This window comes from Artemia sp. Qi Xiang Cuo, chromosome 5 (assembly GCF_049724085.1).
Source record: "Artemia sp. Qi Xiang Cuo chromosome 5, ASM4972408v1, whole genome shotgun sequence".
Classification (NCBI taxonomy): Eukaryota; Metazoa; Arthropoda; class Branchiopoda; order Anostraca; family Artemiidae; genus Artemia; species Artemia sp. Qi Xiang Cuo.
Genome location: NC_142798.1, coordinates 60567566 through 60587050, shown reverse-complemented (window position 1 = coordinate 60587050; position 19485 = coordinate 60567566). Strand labels below are relative to the sequence as shown.

Sequence of the window (19485 nt, the reverse complement as noted above, 5' to 3'; positions counted from 1 at the left end):
GGGAAGATTTGTATATCACCGTCACCACTACCACCCCCTCCACTCTGTTCAACCTCAACATTAGGGTTGGTGCGTGGAGTGAAATCCCCCAGTTCGCTTAACATAGCCTCGAGCATGTTAGGACTATGTGAATCAGCCCAAGCAATTTTATTTTCTTCTTCTCCCATTAAATTTGGTTGAAATGCGGTTATGTTCGTTAAGTCTGTGGGGGGAGGGATCTCATTTAACTCTTTCCTAAAATAATTTAAAGTTTGTGAAGTGTTAGGGCTTAGCCGACCCAAATCGCCCTCTAACATACCTTGATCTGGTTGGACATAACTAACTTCTTTGCCTTATTCAACTGTGCCAGGGACCACATCAAAAGAATTATTAACATCACTAAAATATTGTCTTAAAGAGTTATCTGACCATTCGGGGTCATCAATAATGTAAAAAGGTTTATCGTCTAAATTCTCACTACCATAACACTACCATAAGAATTTAATATATCGTTCAAGATCTGTATCGTCAACAACCGATGTTTCAGTGACCTGATTGTCACAAAACTCTCTTGGTGGTTCAATTAAAGCTTTAGTAAAATTATAAAGGCTGTTATTATTAGTAAGTTTGATTATGGTAGATTTATATATGGTGATACTAGCAAGAAGAATTAAAAAAAGTTAGATGTAGCTTATCATAGTGCTCTTAGGCGATCCTTAGGCTGCCTAAATAGTACCTTTGTTCCTGCAATGATGATTGAGTTGGGGGTGAATACCCTTACATTACGACGTGATAAGTTACTTGTGAAGTATTTCGCTAAGAAGGCTAGTCTAGATGATGATCTTATTAACATAGAAATAATAAGAAATTACAATAGAGATATTAGATTTAAGACCAGGAATATTCCTGCTTTCTATAGATTTATCAATTTACTTTCTACTGAGTGCCCAAATATAACACCAATTAATGAGATTGCCTTTGAGGATAGTGTATTAAATAAACCATGTGAAATAAAGGATAATGTGTACTTCCCTATGACTGACCGTGGTAATGAGGATAAAATGACTTTAAAACAGGACTGGTTTAGACAGACTGACCATTTAAGAGACCATATACAAATTTTTACTGATGGATCCAAGTCAGAAGAGGGTGCTGGTTGCGCAGTAGTGATTCCCAGTATGTCAATTTCATATAGTTTAAAGTTACCAAGTAGCCTATCTATTTTTTCAATTGAGATGATAGCATTGTATAAAGCTTTAGATTTTATAAAGTCATATGGACATGCACATAGATGGATAATTTGTTCTGACTCTGCATCAGCCCTTAAGTACCTGATGAATGAACATGACCCTAGCCATGAGATAGTTTATAGTATTCATCAAATTGTTAGGTCATTAGAATGTATGGGGAATGATATACTTTTGGTATGGGTCCCAGCACATGTTGGAATTGCTGGAAATGAATCTGCTGATAATATGGCTAAGTGGGGTATTTTAAATGGCCAGAGTGTATTTGTAAAACCCACACAAAGTGAATATAAAACATGTATTTATAATGTATTATGTGATAGGGAGAGAAATGAGTACATTAGAAATTGTGTAAACCCAATTTTAGAGCTTTATGATTATAGGCCACCACCTGATGGGCTAGTACACGATATTAGATTTGTTGCTGCTATTATTTTCAGATTAAGGACAGGCCATGCCAAAACCCGTTCAGTTTTGCATAAGTGGGGCAGAGCTGACTCTCCGTACTGTTATATTTGTAATGAGTATGATGATGTTAAACATATCCTTATGAAGTGTAGGAAATATGATGTACAAAGAAATGTATTTAGAAGTTTAATTTTAAAGTATTTCAGTGCATTTACAATGAGAGCAATCCTTGGTCATGCTAAGTCCCCTAAGTGAGCCCATAGAAAGATTATATCATTATTGACTAAGTATATTAAAAAATTTTAATCTGCATAATCTTCTATAATATTTGTAGTTTAAAAGTGTTTTTTTTTTTTTTTTTTTTTTAGATATGTTACTTGACCATAGCAGAATATGATGTTTAAAAAGGTGTCAGTGCTTTAAATATGAACACTCTGTACAACGTCTTAGTGCAACCCCATGATACTTAAGTGTTGACGTGGCCTGTGCCAAACATATATTTGTGTGATTCAAAGTGACATGGCTCCATTTAGAGCCCAAGATTTAATAAACGATCGCACGTAAAAGAGCGGTTGAGTCACTCAAACGTCAACTAAACAACAACAACAATATTAAAGCTTTCCCCTCAATGAGATCATGTAATTCTTGTGGCACAGGAGGAGGAGAAGGTAGTGACGATATGTCATTCGTTCTAACCTATAAAGAAAATAGCAAATTTTCAAAGTTCCTAAATAACCCTATTTTTATGTGAGTCAAAAAATATACGCAAAAGCGAAATGCTAATATAAAGCTAAGCAGTAATCCAGAAAGTTATGCAGTTCGGTTATTAAGGTTATTAAATCCAGAAATTAGCTGGAACCCAGCTCTTTCTCTTTTTTATTTTTTCTCTAATGACATCTTACTGCTTCTACAGGTAAAAAATGTGTTCTATATTTTTCTTCTCTGAATTTAACTGACCTAACATCATATTTTTTCATGTCTGTATGCTTAAAGGTTGGCCTATCCCTTTCAGGTCATCTCCTGTCATTGAACAGAACTCATTCTGGTAGAAAGCTGTTTTTATGATGTATGTAGAGACAAGATAAACCACTCGTTAATAAAACAGTTTATACGTTTACTTGAGAAACAGCAGTATGTTTTCATAATATATGAATTTATCATTCTGCTTCAGAATTATATCATGGTCTTTAAATTCAATGCGTGTGTATCATGTTTTTTTTTCCCCCAAATTCAACTTTTTGACTTTTCTAATTACATATAAACATACACATTTGTTTGCATTGCAATACTCAGAAGACCCACACAAGCGATACTTTTCAGATGATTTTTTTATTCATTAGTTTGTAGCAAATTACTTTGCTATTTAGGTCGAATAGCTGAAAAACAGGTGATGTAAATCGTTTTAGAAGTGTTTTATTTAACTCTTGTTTGTTTTGAGCACCAAATATCAACCACTCCGACAATTGAAATATCCGTTTTCCTGCACGGCACTTATTAAATGCATATAATGCATCGGCATTGGTTGTTTGAGTAAGAGGTAGATGCGGTCTTGGTATGGAGTGTTCCAAGCATGATTTGTTAGTATACAATTTGAAAAGTTATGAAGAAACAAAAATTAACTTTTCCATCCCGAATGATTTACCGAATAATAAAGAGACTGGAATAAAAAAATATCTTTTTCCATCGAAATATTTCCCATTCCCCATCTCACAATTCATATGGTTAACTGCAGAAATTATGACTGAAATATAAAGCTTCTTTTTCAGTGGAACCTTTGCTAACCTCATTCATAAGAATTTAGCAAAAGCCGTATGCAGTTCAAAGAATTCAATAATTACACCTGTTTATCGATGGAGATTAAATCACTGTATAGTAATATTAGTGTTAAAAAGGATTTATTTCCTTTGGAAGGACTTGCCGTTAGTGATTGCTGGCCAATTTTTGTGGAATATCAATAAGTTGAACCTAACATTAATAACATCTTGCGGGGCCATAGACTCACTTTCCTGAATGGAATGACGTCCAATGGAGGTGATGTCATTCTCGCCCTCTAAGGTTGATGTAGAAGGTTGGGCATATACAATAACAGAATGTTGTGTCTTGTTTGCATCCTTGTTCCGGGCCTTCTTTTCGGGAGGAGGAGTGCATTGTTCAAAAGTGTCCTTAAAAACAATTAAATTATAATTTTTTTTATGTAGATTGAAAGGCGTAGTGAAAAAACCAAACAAATATGTTTCTAAAAATCTAGGTCACTGAAAAAAAAGAAAAAGGCTAAAATCTGGAATTAAGACTATATTTCCATCCTATTTTATTTCATTAGCCAAATTTCGCTTCTTTAGTGTGTTGGATATAGAGCTTGTGTACCTAATTTCATTCAGAAAAAGCCTTTAGAAACGAATGATACAAAAAAGAAGCATTAAAATCGTGTAGATATTAAAGAAATTATGTTTCTAAAAACATAATTAAGGCTATAATCTTAAATTATGGGGGATAAATTTCAATGTTAGCTAGGCTACAGACTCCATCATATAACCTTCAAAATGCTATAAACTCTAGAAACAAGGACTATGAAGTTATAAAAGGCTCGATAACACAGTCTCGGCATATAGGCCAATAATTAGATAAATAAGATTGTTAACACGCACACATCCTCAGCTTATAGGTCTAAAGTTTACATCAAGCAATATTTTCATTGCTAGCTAGTTAGACTAGCCTACACACCTCAATAAATTAATGTGATCAAAGAAAAAATGCTACCAGGGTTACAGTTAATATATGCTACGCTTTACCCTCCGACCCACACAATGTGCAAATATGTATACCCCAAATTTGTTTCTAAAATATTATTCATCCCTTTTCCTTATTACCCAAACTTGACTTTTTAAGAATTCTCCCTATAATGCAACAATACCGAAATATCTACAAAGATTATTAAATACCTCATACCGAAATGTCTCAATTGATTATTTATAAAATAAACTTACAGCATATAATTGCTTAGCAATATCTTCAATATTCTCCATATTATCAGACGCTAATTGTTCAATAAGCTTAAAATGAACTGTTATATTAATCAAGAAGTATAATACACTTATAAAGTTGCTCGAAGGTGAAGTCTTATTAAAAATTGAATCGCGTAACTTGATTTCCATCATATGCCTATTGCGTAAATCTAGGCTAAATTCTTGGAAAGATGGATTCCCAGTCGTATGTATTGTGCTTAGAAACATCTCTGATTGGTCTAGAAATGGGTGCGTGGTCTTGTACGCCCCGTATGTCAATATCGACCTCTACTAACTTCGGCTTCTGCAAGTAGGGAGGCGAACAAAATTTGTTGGCTGCTTTTGTAATTTTCATTCACTGGCATTTTGGCCCTTTTTGTCCTGAATTTTTAGGCTCGCGCTATAAAAAAAGATAGAAAACTCCACAATCCTATGGTGTGAACTTTATGGCTACTTAAAAAAGAAAGAAAAATAAGTTAGAACTCTCAAATTACGGATGAAAGAACAATCTTTTCTTATTTTAGAGGCACTGGTTTGGTACTAACAGACTTAGGGTGGGGGGCATCCCTATGTAGGTCATGTACGCTTGGATTTTTCCCCGAAAGAAATTCGATACTAAAATTACACATTAAAAACCAACTTAATACAATTCTTAGAAAAAAAATTATCTTTGCTTGTACTTAGGTATTGAGATTTCTCCGACAAGCGATGTTTCAAAATATGATTAAAACCATGCAGGTCTCATACGTTTCTCGTCTGATAAAAGCGAATGTCATGAAATTATTAAAAGATCTGGAAATTCTTAGAAAACGACGCTAGGGATACAAAATATAGGCTTTTGGGTAAAGTGGCGGTTCTGAAGCATAGTTTTTACCGGATCTTTCAGAAAAGTCACCACTACTAAAGGCATAATACGGTTGAATGTCTTATGTAAGTTAGGAAAAAACCAGAGATAAAAAAAAGCAAAATTCAATAAAAACCGACCTAGAGATTAAAATTTCGTAGAATTTCAACGCTAAAAAACATTGAAAAATGCCTAGCTTCTTGTATTCTCCAGGATAAAATAAAACAAGATACTATAATTACAGCTGTGGAGTATTTACCACTTCGGTTGTGATCCGGTCTTTCCTTAGTGGCTTCCCGGACTTTTAGCCACCTTTTGATTTTTTTTACCAGAGGGTGATTCAACATTAAAGGCTAAGCTTAGAAATAGTGTCTGGTACATCTGGAGGGTCAGCAGGTGGTGGTCTATTTAGTAACTTTTGGAAATACTTCACCCAGGCTTTGTGCACTTTGTGAAGATCACCAAGGAGTCACCCTGCTTCATCTTTGACGGGTCCATCTGTTTTTGTGTGTTTTCCAACTATCTCATTGATGATGAAGTATACTAACCGAGAGTCCCCCTTTCCAGCAGCTTCTTCAGCCTTCTCAGCTTTCAATTCATGTCTAAGACACTTATCAGTGTGAACATTTTTTCTTTGTAGCCTTATCAAAACAAGCATGATCTGGCTCGAGGGCTTGGCTCGCATCAGCAGACATAATTTTAAAAAGTGCTTTCTTTTTGTTATAGAAATATGTCAAGTTCATATTTTAGATCTGATGTTTAATTTTCATCAAAGTTTCTGAGACATTTCTCTAAGTCAATTGAAGATTTTTTCAGTCACTACTATAAATTTGGCCTAAAGTAACGATAGTAGCCGCTCAATTGCCATGGGCTGCCTGAATATGGGCTTCAGATTTTAAAAGCAGCCTATTGAAAAATAAAAAGTTTCAATAATAATTAGTAGCAGAACAGTAGTCATACTCTGCCTGGTGGAAATCAGGATGATACACATAAGGGCCTGTACTATTTCACATAGGGCTAAAACCCCTATTCACTCAACTTCATAGGCAGAGACATGTCAGAATTGCTCAGATTAGTGATTATTTTGCAATTTTAGACTTATGATTGTCCTGGTATCATTCATAGAGAAAAATTGGAGGGCCTAAAGCAGAACCCTGGGACCCGAGCCCCTCATATCCGTTTGCGTCGTAAATAATGGTAGACCTCTTTTGACTCGTGATCGATCAGAGACAAATTCAGGAAACAGTGTTGATCGATCAAAAAATTACCCTAAGCAAAACACCAAGAAGTACATACTAAGAGTCAAACTAGAATATGAGTGTCGTAAACGAAATACAATGTTTTACTTTATTTTTTTTCAGAATAGCTGTTGATTCTCATTATGTCACCCATTGCATCACGTATCCAAGAATTTTTGAACTTTGATATTACAAAGTTAAGAAATAAGAGACCTGGTCAAAAGTAAGAAGCTTCGAAAACCAATGTCAACACATAAATATTTACGATGCCGACTCAGCTACGCACGCTCCTCCATTGATCAATGTTCCTGCATTGATCAACGATCAATGCTCATAAATTCTTTGATATCAATTTTTAAATTAACCTAGTGACAATGAAAAACAAGCCCCCCCCCCTATAATAATCCCCTACCCATCATGCCTCTCTTCCACAAAAGCATTCGATAGAAATTTTGATATGGCTATCATAGGCAGCGCGCTAGCGCTGCCTAAGTAAAGAACGATCTGGGCACAATGTGTGTTTTTTTTTTCTCCATACCCGGGCACTTCATATGGAAGGGGTTGTCGTAGAAACTTCGAAAAGGGCTCATTCGATGGGAAATTAGAGTGGCTAGTACCCTTTTCAATAGTAGAAAGTGATTGGACGGCAACTAGCCCCCCCCACCCCCGCCCAACATTCCCCCAAACAAATCCAACCATAATTTTGAGATAGCCATTTAGTTCAGCGTAGTTGATTTCCAAATAGAAAATATGTTTTTTAGGAGGACATTCCCCCTCAACCCTCGGGTTGAGGGTTTTAAGTTATGCACTGAGGGCATATAAGAACGATGTTGACACAATGTTCTATTTATTATTATTTTTTCCTTTAGAGCAGGGCACTTCATATGGAAGGGGTCGTCGTAGAAACTTTAAAAGGGACTCATTCGATTGGAAATTGAGAGTTCTAGTGCCCTTTTTAATAGTCGAAAGTGATTGGAGGGCAGCTAGCCCCCCCTCCTTGGCCATAATTCCCCCAAACACATCCAATCAAAATTATGAGATAGCCATTTTGTTCAGCGTAGTTGATTTCAAGATAGAAAATATTTTTTTTGGAGGACACTCCCTCACAACCCTCAGGGCAAGGGTTGTAAGTTATGCCCTGGGGGCTTATAATGTTTTATAGAAGGCGTTGTCGTAGAAACTACAAAAAAGGCTCATTCGATTTGAAATTAAAAGGGCTAGTGCCCTTTTTAACAGTCTAAAGTGATGGGAGAGCAACTGGACCCCCCCCACGCCCACCATTTCCCCAAACAAATCCAATCAAAATTTTGAGATAGCTATTTTGTTCAGCGTAGTTGATTTCCAGATAGAAAATATGTTTTTGAGGAGGATATTCCCCCACAGCCCTCAGAGCAAGGGTTTTAAGTTATGCCCTCGGGGCATATAAAGTTTTTAAAGAAACGTTGTCGTAGAAACTTCAAACAAGCTCATTCGATTGGAAATGCAAAGGGCTAGTGCCTTTTTTAATAGTCAAAAGTGATTGTAGGGCAACTAGCCCCCCCCCACGCCGATCGTTCCCCAAAACACATCAAATAAAGATTTTGAGATGGCAATTTTGTTCAGCGTAGTTGATTTCCAGATAGAAAATATGTTTTTGAGGAGGACACTCCCCCACAACCCTCAGGCAAGGACTATAAGTTATGCCCTGGGAGCATATAAGGTTTTTATTGAAATCTTTGTCGTAGAAACTTGACAAAGGGCTCATTTGATTTGGAATTCAAAGGTCTAGTGCCCCTTTTAATAGTCGAAATTGATTTGAGGGCAAATAACCCCCCTCTCACGCCCACCTTTTCTCCAAACACATCCAATCAATATTTTGAGACAGCCATTTTGTTCGCCGTAGAAGAAATTTTTGGAAATTAGGTGTTTAAGGATGACAGCCCATCATCCCACAGCCCTAAGGACTAGGGTTATAAGTTATTCTCTTAGAGCATATAAAATTTTTATTGAAAGTGTTGTCGTAGAAACTTCAAAAGGGCTAATTCAATTAGAAATTGAAAGGGCTAGTGCCTTTTTTAATAGTTGAAAGTGACTGGATAGCGAATAACGCCCCTCTCACGCTCACCATTTTCCCAAACACATCGAATTAAAATTTTGAGATATCTCTTTTGTTCAACGTAGTTGAAAGTTCTGGAAATTAGGTCTTTTAGGATGATAACCCCCTAAGAGCCTTCAGTGCAAGGGTTGTAAGTTTTGCCCTGGGGCACATAACTTTTTATTGGAAGCGTTGTCGTAGAAACTTGAAAAGGGCTCATTTAATTGGGAATTGAAAGGGCTAGTGCCTTTTTTAATAGTTGAAAGTGATTGAATAGAAACTAACGGCCCTCTCACGCCCACCATTTTCCAAAACCTATCCAATCAAAATTTTGAGATATACATTTTGTTCAACGTAGTTGAACGTTCTGGAAATTAGGTCTTTTAGGATGATAACCCCCTCAGAGCCCTCAGTGAAAGGAATATAAGTTATGCCCTGGGGGCATATAAGGTTTATATAGAAAGTTGTTGTATAAATCATAGGCAGCACGATCGCGCTGCCTAAGTAAAGAACGGTGACACTCGAGAACGAGACAAAAAATGGGGACTAACTAAAGAGGGGGACAATCCCCCACAACCCTCAGGGCATGGGTTTTAACTTATGCCCTGGGGGCATATAAGAACGATGTTGGCACAATGTATTATTTATTAATTTTTTCCTTTAGAGCAGGGCAGTTCGTATCGAAGAATTTGTCCTACAAATGAATGTGCATTGTCAGTTTAATATACATATACTGATATTTAGTAATTTCAGTGAAGTGCAAATTATGTTCTGGCCTTGGGAAGGCATAGAGGTTGTGCGCCCAACTTATGTTATTTTCTCCTCGTTTTGAGTTTGAGTCGGTTAATTATTGTAATTTCTTTTCGTTTTGGGTTTCATTTATCTATATATGCTGATTTGTGGTAGTTTCACACTTGGTAGACTATTTTATTTTATTTTTGCTCATTTTTTGTTTCATGGAGTTCTTTACTTTTCTTTGAAAAACTTATTTTGTGGAAAAAGTTTTTTAAATTAATTTTGTTAAAAATAGTGTAAAGATCATATAACTAGACCTTCGGGTTTGAAAAAACCCTCCAGAGCCTGGGAGCAAGGGTTATAAGTTATGCTCTTGGACACATAAGGCTCTTATGGTAATAAGGGAGGGGTATATAAGGCAAAAGAGGGGGACATTTCGTCATAGCTGGTGTTTGAGGATTCCTGAGGTTGTTGATTACTTATCAGAAGCTAATATCTGAATATGAAAGTCAAATTTAAAAACATATTAGCTAAATAGGCCAAAAATGCTGTTTGAATTTCACAAAAGTTGGTATCTAAGGAGTTTAAGGTGATTAATTCCGAGGTTAGCACGTTACCTCGAAGTGCTTGAAAATTTTACGCACAGTATCATAAGCAGCGTAATAGCGTTGCCTAAGTAAAGAGCGATGTGGGCACAAAGTATTATTTTTTATTTATTTTTCGGTTTTTTCTTTGTTTAGACCAGGGCACGTCGTATCGAAGGAGTTGTTGTAGAAACTTCGAAAAGGGCTAATTCAATTTAAATTGAAAGGGATAATGCCCTCTTTAATAGTTGAAAGTGACTGGAGGAAAACAAACCCCCCTCCCATGCCCACCATTTCTACAAACATATTCAATAAAAGTTTTGAGATAGCAATTTTATTGAACCCGTTTGGAAGATCCGGAGGTTATGTCTTTGAGGATGACAACCCCCACAGCCTACAGGACAAGGGTTGTAAGTTATGTCCTGGGGGCAGTTAAGGTTCATATAGAAGGGGTGATCGTATAAACTTTGGAGGGGGCTCATTAGATTACTAATAAGAAGTTTTAGTGCTCTTTTGAGATTAGTGATCAGAGGGTGAACACCCCTCCCCCAACACATCTCGTATTTTCCCGAAATGCATCTGTTAGAAATTTTGAGATGGCCATTTGATATCGTGGAAACTTCGAAAAGAGCTCATTCGATTGAAAATTGAAAGGGTAAGTGCCCTTTTCAATAGTCAAAATTGATTGGAGGGAAACTAACCCCCCTCTACCGTGCCCGCCATTTTCTCAGACATATCCAATCAAAATTTTGAAATAGCTATTTTGTTCAACGTGGTTGAATGGTCTGAAAAATGTCTTTGAGGATGAAAACCCCCCTACAGCTCGGTTTTAGGCAAGGATTTTAAGTTACGTCCTGGGGGCATATAAGGTATATATAGAAAGGGTGATCGTATAAATTCGGAAAAGGATCATTTGACTGGTAATCAAAAGTTCTAGTACCCTTTTTAAGATTCAGAGTGATCGGATTGTGGATATCCTCCCCCCACCTCATATTTTTCCGAAATGCGTCTTATAGAAATTTTGAGACGGCCATTTGTTGTCTTAGAAACTTCGAAAAGGGCTCATTCAATTAGAAATTGAAAGGGCTAGTGGCCTCTTTAATGTTCGAAAGTGATTGGAGGGTAACAAACCCTTTTCTCACGCTCACCACTTCCCAAACCCATCCAATCAAAATATTTATAATTGCCATTTTGTTCAATGCAATTGAAAGGTCCGGAAATTATGTCTTAGAGGATGACAATCCCCCCAGAGCCCTCAGTGCAAGGGTTGTAAATTATGGGTTGGATATTCGAAAGTGATTGGAGGGCAAGAAACCCTTCTCTCACGCTCACCACTTCCCCAAACCCATCCAATCAAAATATTTGTAATTACCATTCTGTTCGATGCAATTGAAAGGTCCGGAAATTATGTCTTCGAGGATGACAGTCCCTCCAGAGCCCTCAGTGCAAGGGTTGAAAATTATGCCTTGGGGGAATATAATTCATATATAGAAAGGGTGATCGTTTATACTTTGAAGGAGGCTCATTGGAAAAGTAATCAGAAATTCTAGTGCTATTTTTAAGATTCAGAGTGATCGGGGGGTGGATATCCCCCCCACACCTCGTATTTTCCCAAAATTCATCTGATAGGAATTTTGAGATGGCCGTTTGTTGTCGTAGAAACTTCGACAACAGCTCATTTGATTTGAAATTGAAACGGCCAGTGCCGCTTTTAATAGTCGAAAATGATTGGGGGGCAACTAATCCCCCTTCCACGCCCACCATTTCCCTAAATACAGCCAAAAAAAGAATGAGAGTCATTTTGTTCAACGTAATTGAAAAGTCTGGAAATTATGTCTTTGAGGATGGCAATCCCCCCAGAGCCCTTAGTGCAAGGGTTGTAAGTTGTGCCCTGGGGGAATATAATTTATATGCATAGAAAGGGTGGTCGTATAAACTTTGGAGGGGCTCATTGGAAAAGTAATCATAAGTTCTAGTGCTCTTTTTAAGATTCAGAGTGATCAGGGGGGAGGGGTATGCCCCCGCACCTCGTATTTTTCCGTTATTTATCTGATAGAAATTTTGAGATGGTAATTTTTTGTCGTAGAAACTCGAAAATAGCTCATTTGATTGGAAATTGAAACGACCAGTGCCGTTTTTAATAGTCAAAAATGATATGAGGGCAACTAACCCTCCTCCCAAGCCCACCATTTCCCCAAATACATCCAAAAAAAGTTTGAGATAGTAATTTTTCAACGAAATTGAAAAGTCTGGAAATTATGTCTTGAGGATGGCAATCGTCCACAGCCCTCAAGGCAAGAGTTGTAATTTATCCCATGGGAGCATATAATGTATATATAGAAAGGGGGATCGCATAAACATCGGAGGGGGTTCATTGGATTTGTAAGCAAAAGTTCTAGTGTCCTTCTTAAGATTCAGAGTGATCAGAAGGTTGATACCCCTACCACACTTCGTATTTTCCCGAAATGTATCTGATAGAAATTTTGAGATGTCCTTTTGTTGTCGTAGAAACTTCGAAAACAGCTCATTCGATTGGAAGTTGAAAGTCCCAGTGCCTTTTTTAATAGTAAAAAGTGATTAGAGGACAACTAACCCCCCTCCCTCGCTCATCATTCCCCAAACACATCTAATCGAAATTTTTAGATAACCATTTTGTTAAACGTAACTGAAAGGACCGGGAATTATGTCTTTGAGGATAATAATGCCCCACAGCCCTCAAGGCAAGGTAAATTATGCCCTGGGAGCATATAAGGGTATACATAGAAAGGGAGATCGTATAAAATTTGGATAGGGCTTGTTGGATTGGTAATCAGAAGTTCTAGTGTCCTTTTTAAAGTTCAGAGTGATCGAAGGGTGGATAACCCACACCCCTCCAAACCTCGTGTTTTCCCGTAATGCATCTGAAAGACATCTTAAAGATGGCCATTTGTTGTCGTAGAAACTTCGAAAAATACTCAGTCGGTTGGAAATTGAAAGGGAGAGTGCCCCTTTGATTAGTCAAAAGTGATTGATGGGCAACACCCCCCCCCCCCCACGCCCATCAATTCCCAAAACACATCTAATCAAAATTTTGAGATAGCCATTTTGTTCAGTGTAGTTGAAAGGTCTGGAAATTACGTCTTTGACAACCCCCATACCTTCTCAAGACCGGAACACAATTTGCACTTTACTGAAAAAGACAAGGCTGTGGATTGTCAGTTTAGTATGTATATATATACTGATATATATTCCTTAAAGTTTTAATAAAGTTAAAACATTTTAAACGTATTTTATTTATTTAAATTACTGCAGATAGATATATACAGTAGAATCATTCCCTATCTTCAGCATTTTACTATGCCGGACCGAGATGCAAGTACTCCGGAGAACGTAAAAACATAAACGACATTAGATTTTTTCACGGATAGACAAGTCAGATTTCTGTTCAAACAGTTCGTGGTAACGAACTGTAAGTAAGGAGCGACCCGGCTCAATGGTAACCGAAAGTCTAAAAAATGGAATTTTGATACCAAAAGATACATCAAAAGAATCAAATTTGAATGCTGATATCAAATATATAAGTTTCATCAAGTTTAGTCTTAACCATCAAAAGCTACGCGCCTGAGAAAATTTTGCTGATTTTCGAAAAAAGGGGGAAAGACCCCCTAATAATTATAGAACCTTAATGAAAATCACACCATCATATTCAGCGTATAAGAGAACCCTACTGTAAAAGTTTCAAGCACCTATCTAGAAAAATGTGGAATTTTGCATTTTTTTTGCCAAAAGAAAGATCACGGATGCGTGTGTATTTGGTTTTTTTTTCTTTTCTCCGGGGGTGATCGTATCAACCCAGTGGTCCTAGAATATCGTAAGAGGGCTCATTGGAATGGAACTTAAAAGTTTTATTGCCCTTTTTAAGTGACCAAAAAATGGAGGGCAACTAGGCCCCCTCCCACGGTCGATTTTTTCCCAAAGTAACCCGATCAAAAATTTGAGATATCCATTTTGTTCAGTATGGTCGGAAATATGATAACTATGTCTTTTAGGATGACTTAGTCCCCCGAAGTCCCCGGGGGGAGGGCTGAGAGTTATGAACTTTACCCAATGTTAACATATAAGTAGTGTGAGTGTAATAATTACTAATTACACATGAAAATATACATTGAAATTGCTGCTGTTTTCAATTACACATGAAAATATACATTGGAATTGCGCAAGAAAAACCCATGCCTGAGACATTAAACTCACGCGTGAACATTTTAAAAGTTGGCAAGGTTTTTTCTGTTTTTGATAAGAATTGCACAATGAATGTATCGTTTGACGTGGGCATTTTTATGAGCCAATCAGAGGCAGCGATTGTTGTTCAATATACGATAACTTGATTTGTGGTTGGGGTTTGAATAAAAGGAATGGTTTTCACTACATTTCATATTAGTAAGAGAATTGAATTCAGAGAGAATAGTTTATTTGAGAGGGTATTAGTGGAGAAAAATGAGTGGTGAATTTACATTATTGGAGATTAATGATGGAACCGACAGCAGCAGCAGCAACGATATACGAGTACCCAATGTAGCTGTGGAAATAACCGCTGGCTGTAGACTATGCCTTGAATGGGACAGTATGTATGCTAGATACCTGATATCATTAAGCAAGTTTAAGAAGGAGGAGCAACTATGTTTTTCTGGAAAAGTGAATATTCTCCATATAAATAAACTTCGGACAGCATTAGATGTCCTATCGAAATATATTGATGAGAACAAAATGCATCAGTGAATATTATTATTGTAATTATGTTCAATAAATAAAAGTTCAAATAGGGATAAAATCCTTTTAATAGACAGTGTTTTTTATAACAGTGATAGAAATTCACAAAAATACCAGATATTTCGGTCACATATACAGTGACCGTCATCAGTAGTAAAACCCGTTTTACTACTGATGACGGTCACTGTATATGTGACCGAAATATCTGGTATTTTTGTGAATTTCTATCACTGTTATAAAAAACACTGTCTATTAAAAGGATTTTATCCCTATTTGAACTTTTATTTATCGTCATGGAAAGGCAGTGTGGTCTCCGAGATTATCTACGTCATAATTATGTTCAATAAAATTGTTTCTAAATCAAAGGTATTTTTCTTTCTATAGTAGATTAGCGTATATTTTCTAGAGTACAAAAAGAAATTCTGGTTAGTCTATAGTTGGCTTTGAGAATGTTAGGGCTCTAATAAATGAATAGATTAGAGACAGAGTTAATCTTGGGGAATCTAGTGTTTATGGAAAAACATTTGATTCTAGATGACGATTTTCTAGAGCTGTCTATTCAAAGGAAGATATTTTCTCGGGGAATGCTTGTCGATATAATGAAAACTGATTCTCCATCATTAGACTATTGTATGAAGCTTCTACATCGCGGTCCAAATGCATTTACACAATTTACTGATATATTGATCACGACACGGCAAAATGATATTGTGGATATGCTTTTAAACATTAGTTTAGAAATTTAGGATTTTTTTTTTCAGAGAAAGATGGTTCTCAGGGATGATTTACTCCTCTCTCTATCTCAGATATATTGTGTTGTTGCTAGCTTAATTTTATTGTGGCAGTGAGAGTATCAACATAGAACAAAGCTTTCCATACATGTCACCGATTTTTGTGCACACTGGCAAGCTGATCATCGTGTGAGACTTACACAATGATTGATGAGTTTGATGAGAAGTTTAGATTACGCAACCCGTGTAAATTGCATAAAGGATATGCTGTACAAATTAAAGATTGTAATTCCTGTCTCGAAGAGGTGTTTGACTCTCATCCTAGAGGCCACCTATGCTCCAATTGCCATTATGATAAATGTAATCAGTGGGAGAATACATACCCCGGTAAGATTGGAAAGTATACTAAGCTTAATTATATTTTATTTCTACGAGATTGGTATCGTCGTGGTTTTAGAGTGTTCTAGGAGGAGGAACCAGGTCAATGATTCAACTGTTGGAACAACAAAAGAATATGGTTTCTACGTCATCGTTGTGAAGATAATGGGTCTTATGATTATATGCCCACTGATTTTTATTTGGCTGTGACGGAATGTGATTCGACACTTGAGGACATGTGAATTGAAACACAGCAAATTGAAACATGTGAATTCTATAGCATGAATGAGAATAGTATCATTGAATATACAAAGAGATATGACAAGAGTGAAGTCACACTCTATTGTAGAAAATGTGACTCTGACATTGCAGTACATCAGGATCAGTACACTGTAAATTCAGATAATCTACCTGCACTAGTTGTTGTCGACAAATACCTATACCTACTAGAAGATGAAATCTAAAGAGTAGAAAAGTCGTTTTATCATGTATATAAATTTTTATTAATAAACAATTTCACATACATTTTTAGAACATTTTATTCGTAGGGCACTAAAATCAATATTAAATACGCTTGTAAGTATATTTTCCACTAGAAAGCCGTTCAAACAAAGTAAGTCAACGTAGATGTTGAGAAACTGCTTGTAGGTGTAGCCACGACATCTGAACATGAAAAAGAGTAATGCATGAAAGCCACATGTCCTAGTCGTTAAATCCTGTACTCTTCGTTGATTTTGAACAATGATTTTCCTAATGCTTTCAATAAAGTTACTGATGTCTTGCGTATAGAATTTATACAATAAGCCAAAATGATAAAAAAATTCAATATTCTTCGCTGTTTGAAAGATGCATAGCCAATGACCGGTCCTCAAATACGACGGGCTGCTAAAAAAAATAATTAAGATATTGTTAACACCTGGAATTTTCTCAATGAAGTCCGAAGGTATACAATCGAGCATGTGCAGGAACGCTTCAAAATCAAAATTTAATACATCGACTATTTGGTTTGTGTTAATGGTGATAGGTCTAGTAGAACACTGCCGTCGGGTGTGTTTTCCCAATAGGTTTCAAATTGACTCAGTGATATTAGCGTGATACTCTCAGTCAGAGCATCGGCAAATGTACACTCTAAACGTACATTCCCTGTTCGTACTATGCTCATACCCTGAGTCCCCGACAAGTCCAAAACAATTACCCTATGATATTTTGAAAATATTGAATCGGTTATTCCATTTTCAAATAGTTGAGAGTCATGATCTAGGGATTGCATGGTCAACTCGTACAGAGTTCTATAGAATTTTTTGTCAAATGATAGAGTGTACAGTGGAATACCAGTCACTTTGCAAACTAGGCTTGATAAACCGAAAAAATTAAAATCATGGGGGGATTCAGTCCAGGATCCAACGGCACTGCCACTCTTTACCAAGGCCAAAGCCAATTTTTATGGGATTTCTCCATTGATAAATGATGATTCTCTATAGCTACGAGAGCCGGTGGCAATGTGACGTTGATTGGTGATCGTATGAGGGACAAGAAGTTTAATGTTGTTACCATTGGCTCTTAGCTTTGCCACTGCCGATGCACTAGATCTCATAGCCTATTGTTTTTGGACGTGAAGACTCGCCGAAGTGATAATAACTTTTGCTTCGGGTGCTACAGGAATTTTTTTTCACAAAATGAAATTTGATGAGGCCAGCTGTAACTTTATGTCAATCTTGACATTGGGGGGTATCCATTGGGATATATTGAATATCTCATGATTTAATTTTCCAACCAGATAATACTCTTGGGTCAATGCAGTAGTCAACTCACCGTCAGTATCAACACCTGATCGACATTCATATCCCAATGATTGTCCTCTCAACTCCTTGTATGCCTTTGGTGTCATCATCATAAATTGTATGTAGCTTGCATAGTTGGATAAATTATTGCTAGTGCTCACCAATGTTCCATTAATAAATACATTAATTTGTTTTAATAGGTTGTGTAGAATACAGTTCTCGTAGGAGAGACCATCGCCAGCATTTGGAGTTGTATTATCTGACTTTTTCTTTGCCACAAGATTTAAATCAATAAATGTTGGTGGCAGATCAATGAAACTGTCTTCACTGGAAAATATATAAAAGAGTATAGTCTCCGAGAGGGGTTGGTTGATGGTGAACTTGTTCATATTAACTACTGTTGACAGTGAAATCAACACTTCCAGCATTCAATGGATTGAATGACGACCTAATTGACGGATTAGATTCCTTGTGGGGGAGATAAGTCATCTTAAGAGAAGAAATCCTTCTTTGGTCTAACAATCTTTTCTTTTTCTTCTTCTTCTGTTTATTGTTCTTCGTTTTTTTATTCCTCAAGGTTATTTTGGACGACCTTCACCTCCGAACTGGGGGAAAACTGATAAGTGAATGACGTGAACGTGGCTTTTTTAACCCCTCCCCATATTTCCAAGATTTTAATTGTTCACCAACGGCTCTTGCTGAAGATCTAATATTTTCCTTAACACTCTTCTTGAAATTCGTGCCCGACCCCCAGTCCTGTAGTGTGGAGGCAGAAAAATTTAATTCAGCAGGTAAAAGATATTTTCGGTCAAGGGGTAGTGCAGAACGAAATGGCCTAGCAAGCCAATTACCAAAACCATAGCCAGACATCGTAGTACGACCCTTGTAGTAGTCCAATCCATTGCCTATTTGACGTGGATTGAAAGCACCAACATAGCAATCGATATCGGGACAGACAAATGGAATTCTTCTATTGTTCATTTTAGGTGATTGTGCTATCGCCAACAATGGGTCGAAAATGACATGTAATCACTGCTAAGCCTTTTGTTATTGCTAGAGGATCGCCCAATTCACTTCTTAATGTTAACTGGCAGAGTTCCAAATACGAAGTGTTTACAGGAGCATACTGAAGATGCTTTAAATTATAGTGATGAGCAGTTTTATGAGATGTTTTTCGTTCAAGAAGACGTAGGAGGGGGACATTTGAATTACCGACTCTCGATGTTTCCACAAAGGATGGACAGAGAAATATGCAAGAGTCCGTGTCAAAACCAGGTGGATAATCAGTAAAAGTAACTTGATCCATCCCGTAAACAGTGCTAGCATTTTGCCATTGATCATATTCTGTTTAAACCCAAGAACGTCTCTCAGATTATCATTGAGAATAATTATTTCGCTGTCATCAGGTGAGGTAATGTAAATCCTATCGTGTTTCAATGAATAAATAAAATGGAATTTACTATTCCTGCGATATGAAATTTTCCTATTAAGTGTGCGACACAAATTTGTCATATAATCCTATTCAATATATTTCAATTGGGCATGAGGATATTCGCTAGATTTAAGTGTTTTAACCCATTCACTGTCGACAAAGAGTGTCCAATCGAATGGTATAACTTTTTTATCATACACGCGATCCTTTCTCAGGATATCATAGGTATTCTTGAGAATACAGTAGACAAGAGCCACTTCATACGCACTGTCAAATTTTATGGCGGGGAGAGTTTTGTCCGAAAAT

General features: G+C 36.8%; 1 protein-coding gene across 1 annotated transcript; it reads left to right on the top strand.

Annotated features, from left to right (window-relative positions):
- Positions 1-731: 731 nt before the first annotated feature.
- Positions 732-1889, top strand: LOC148952338 (uncharacterized). Its single transcript, XM_089089179.1, has one exon. It carries the CDS (start codon positions 732-734, stop codon positions 1887-1889), a length of 1158 nt encoding a protein of 385 aa, XP_088945305.1.
- The last annotated feature ends 17596 nt before the right edge of the window (positions 1890-19485 follow it).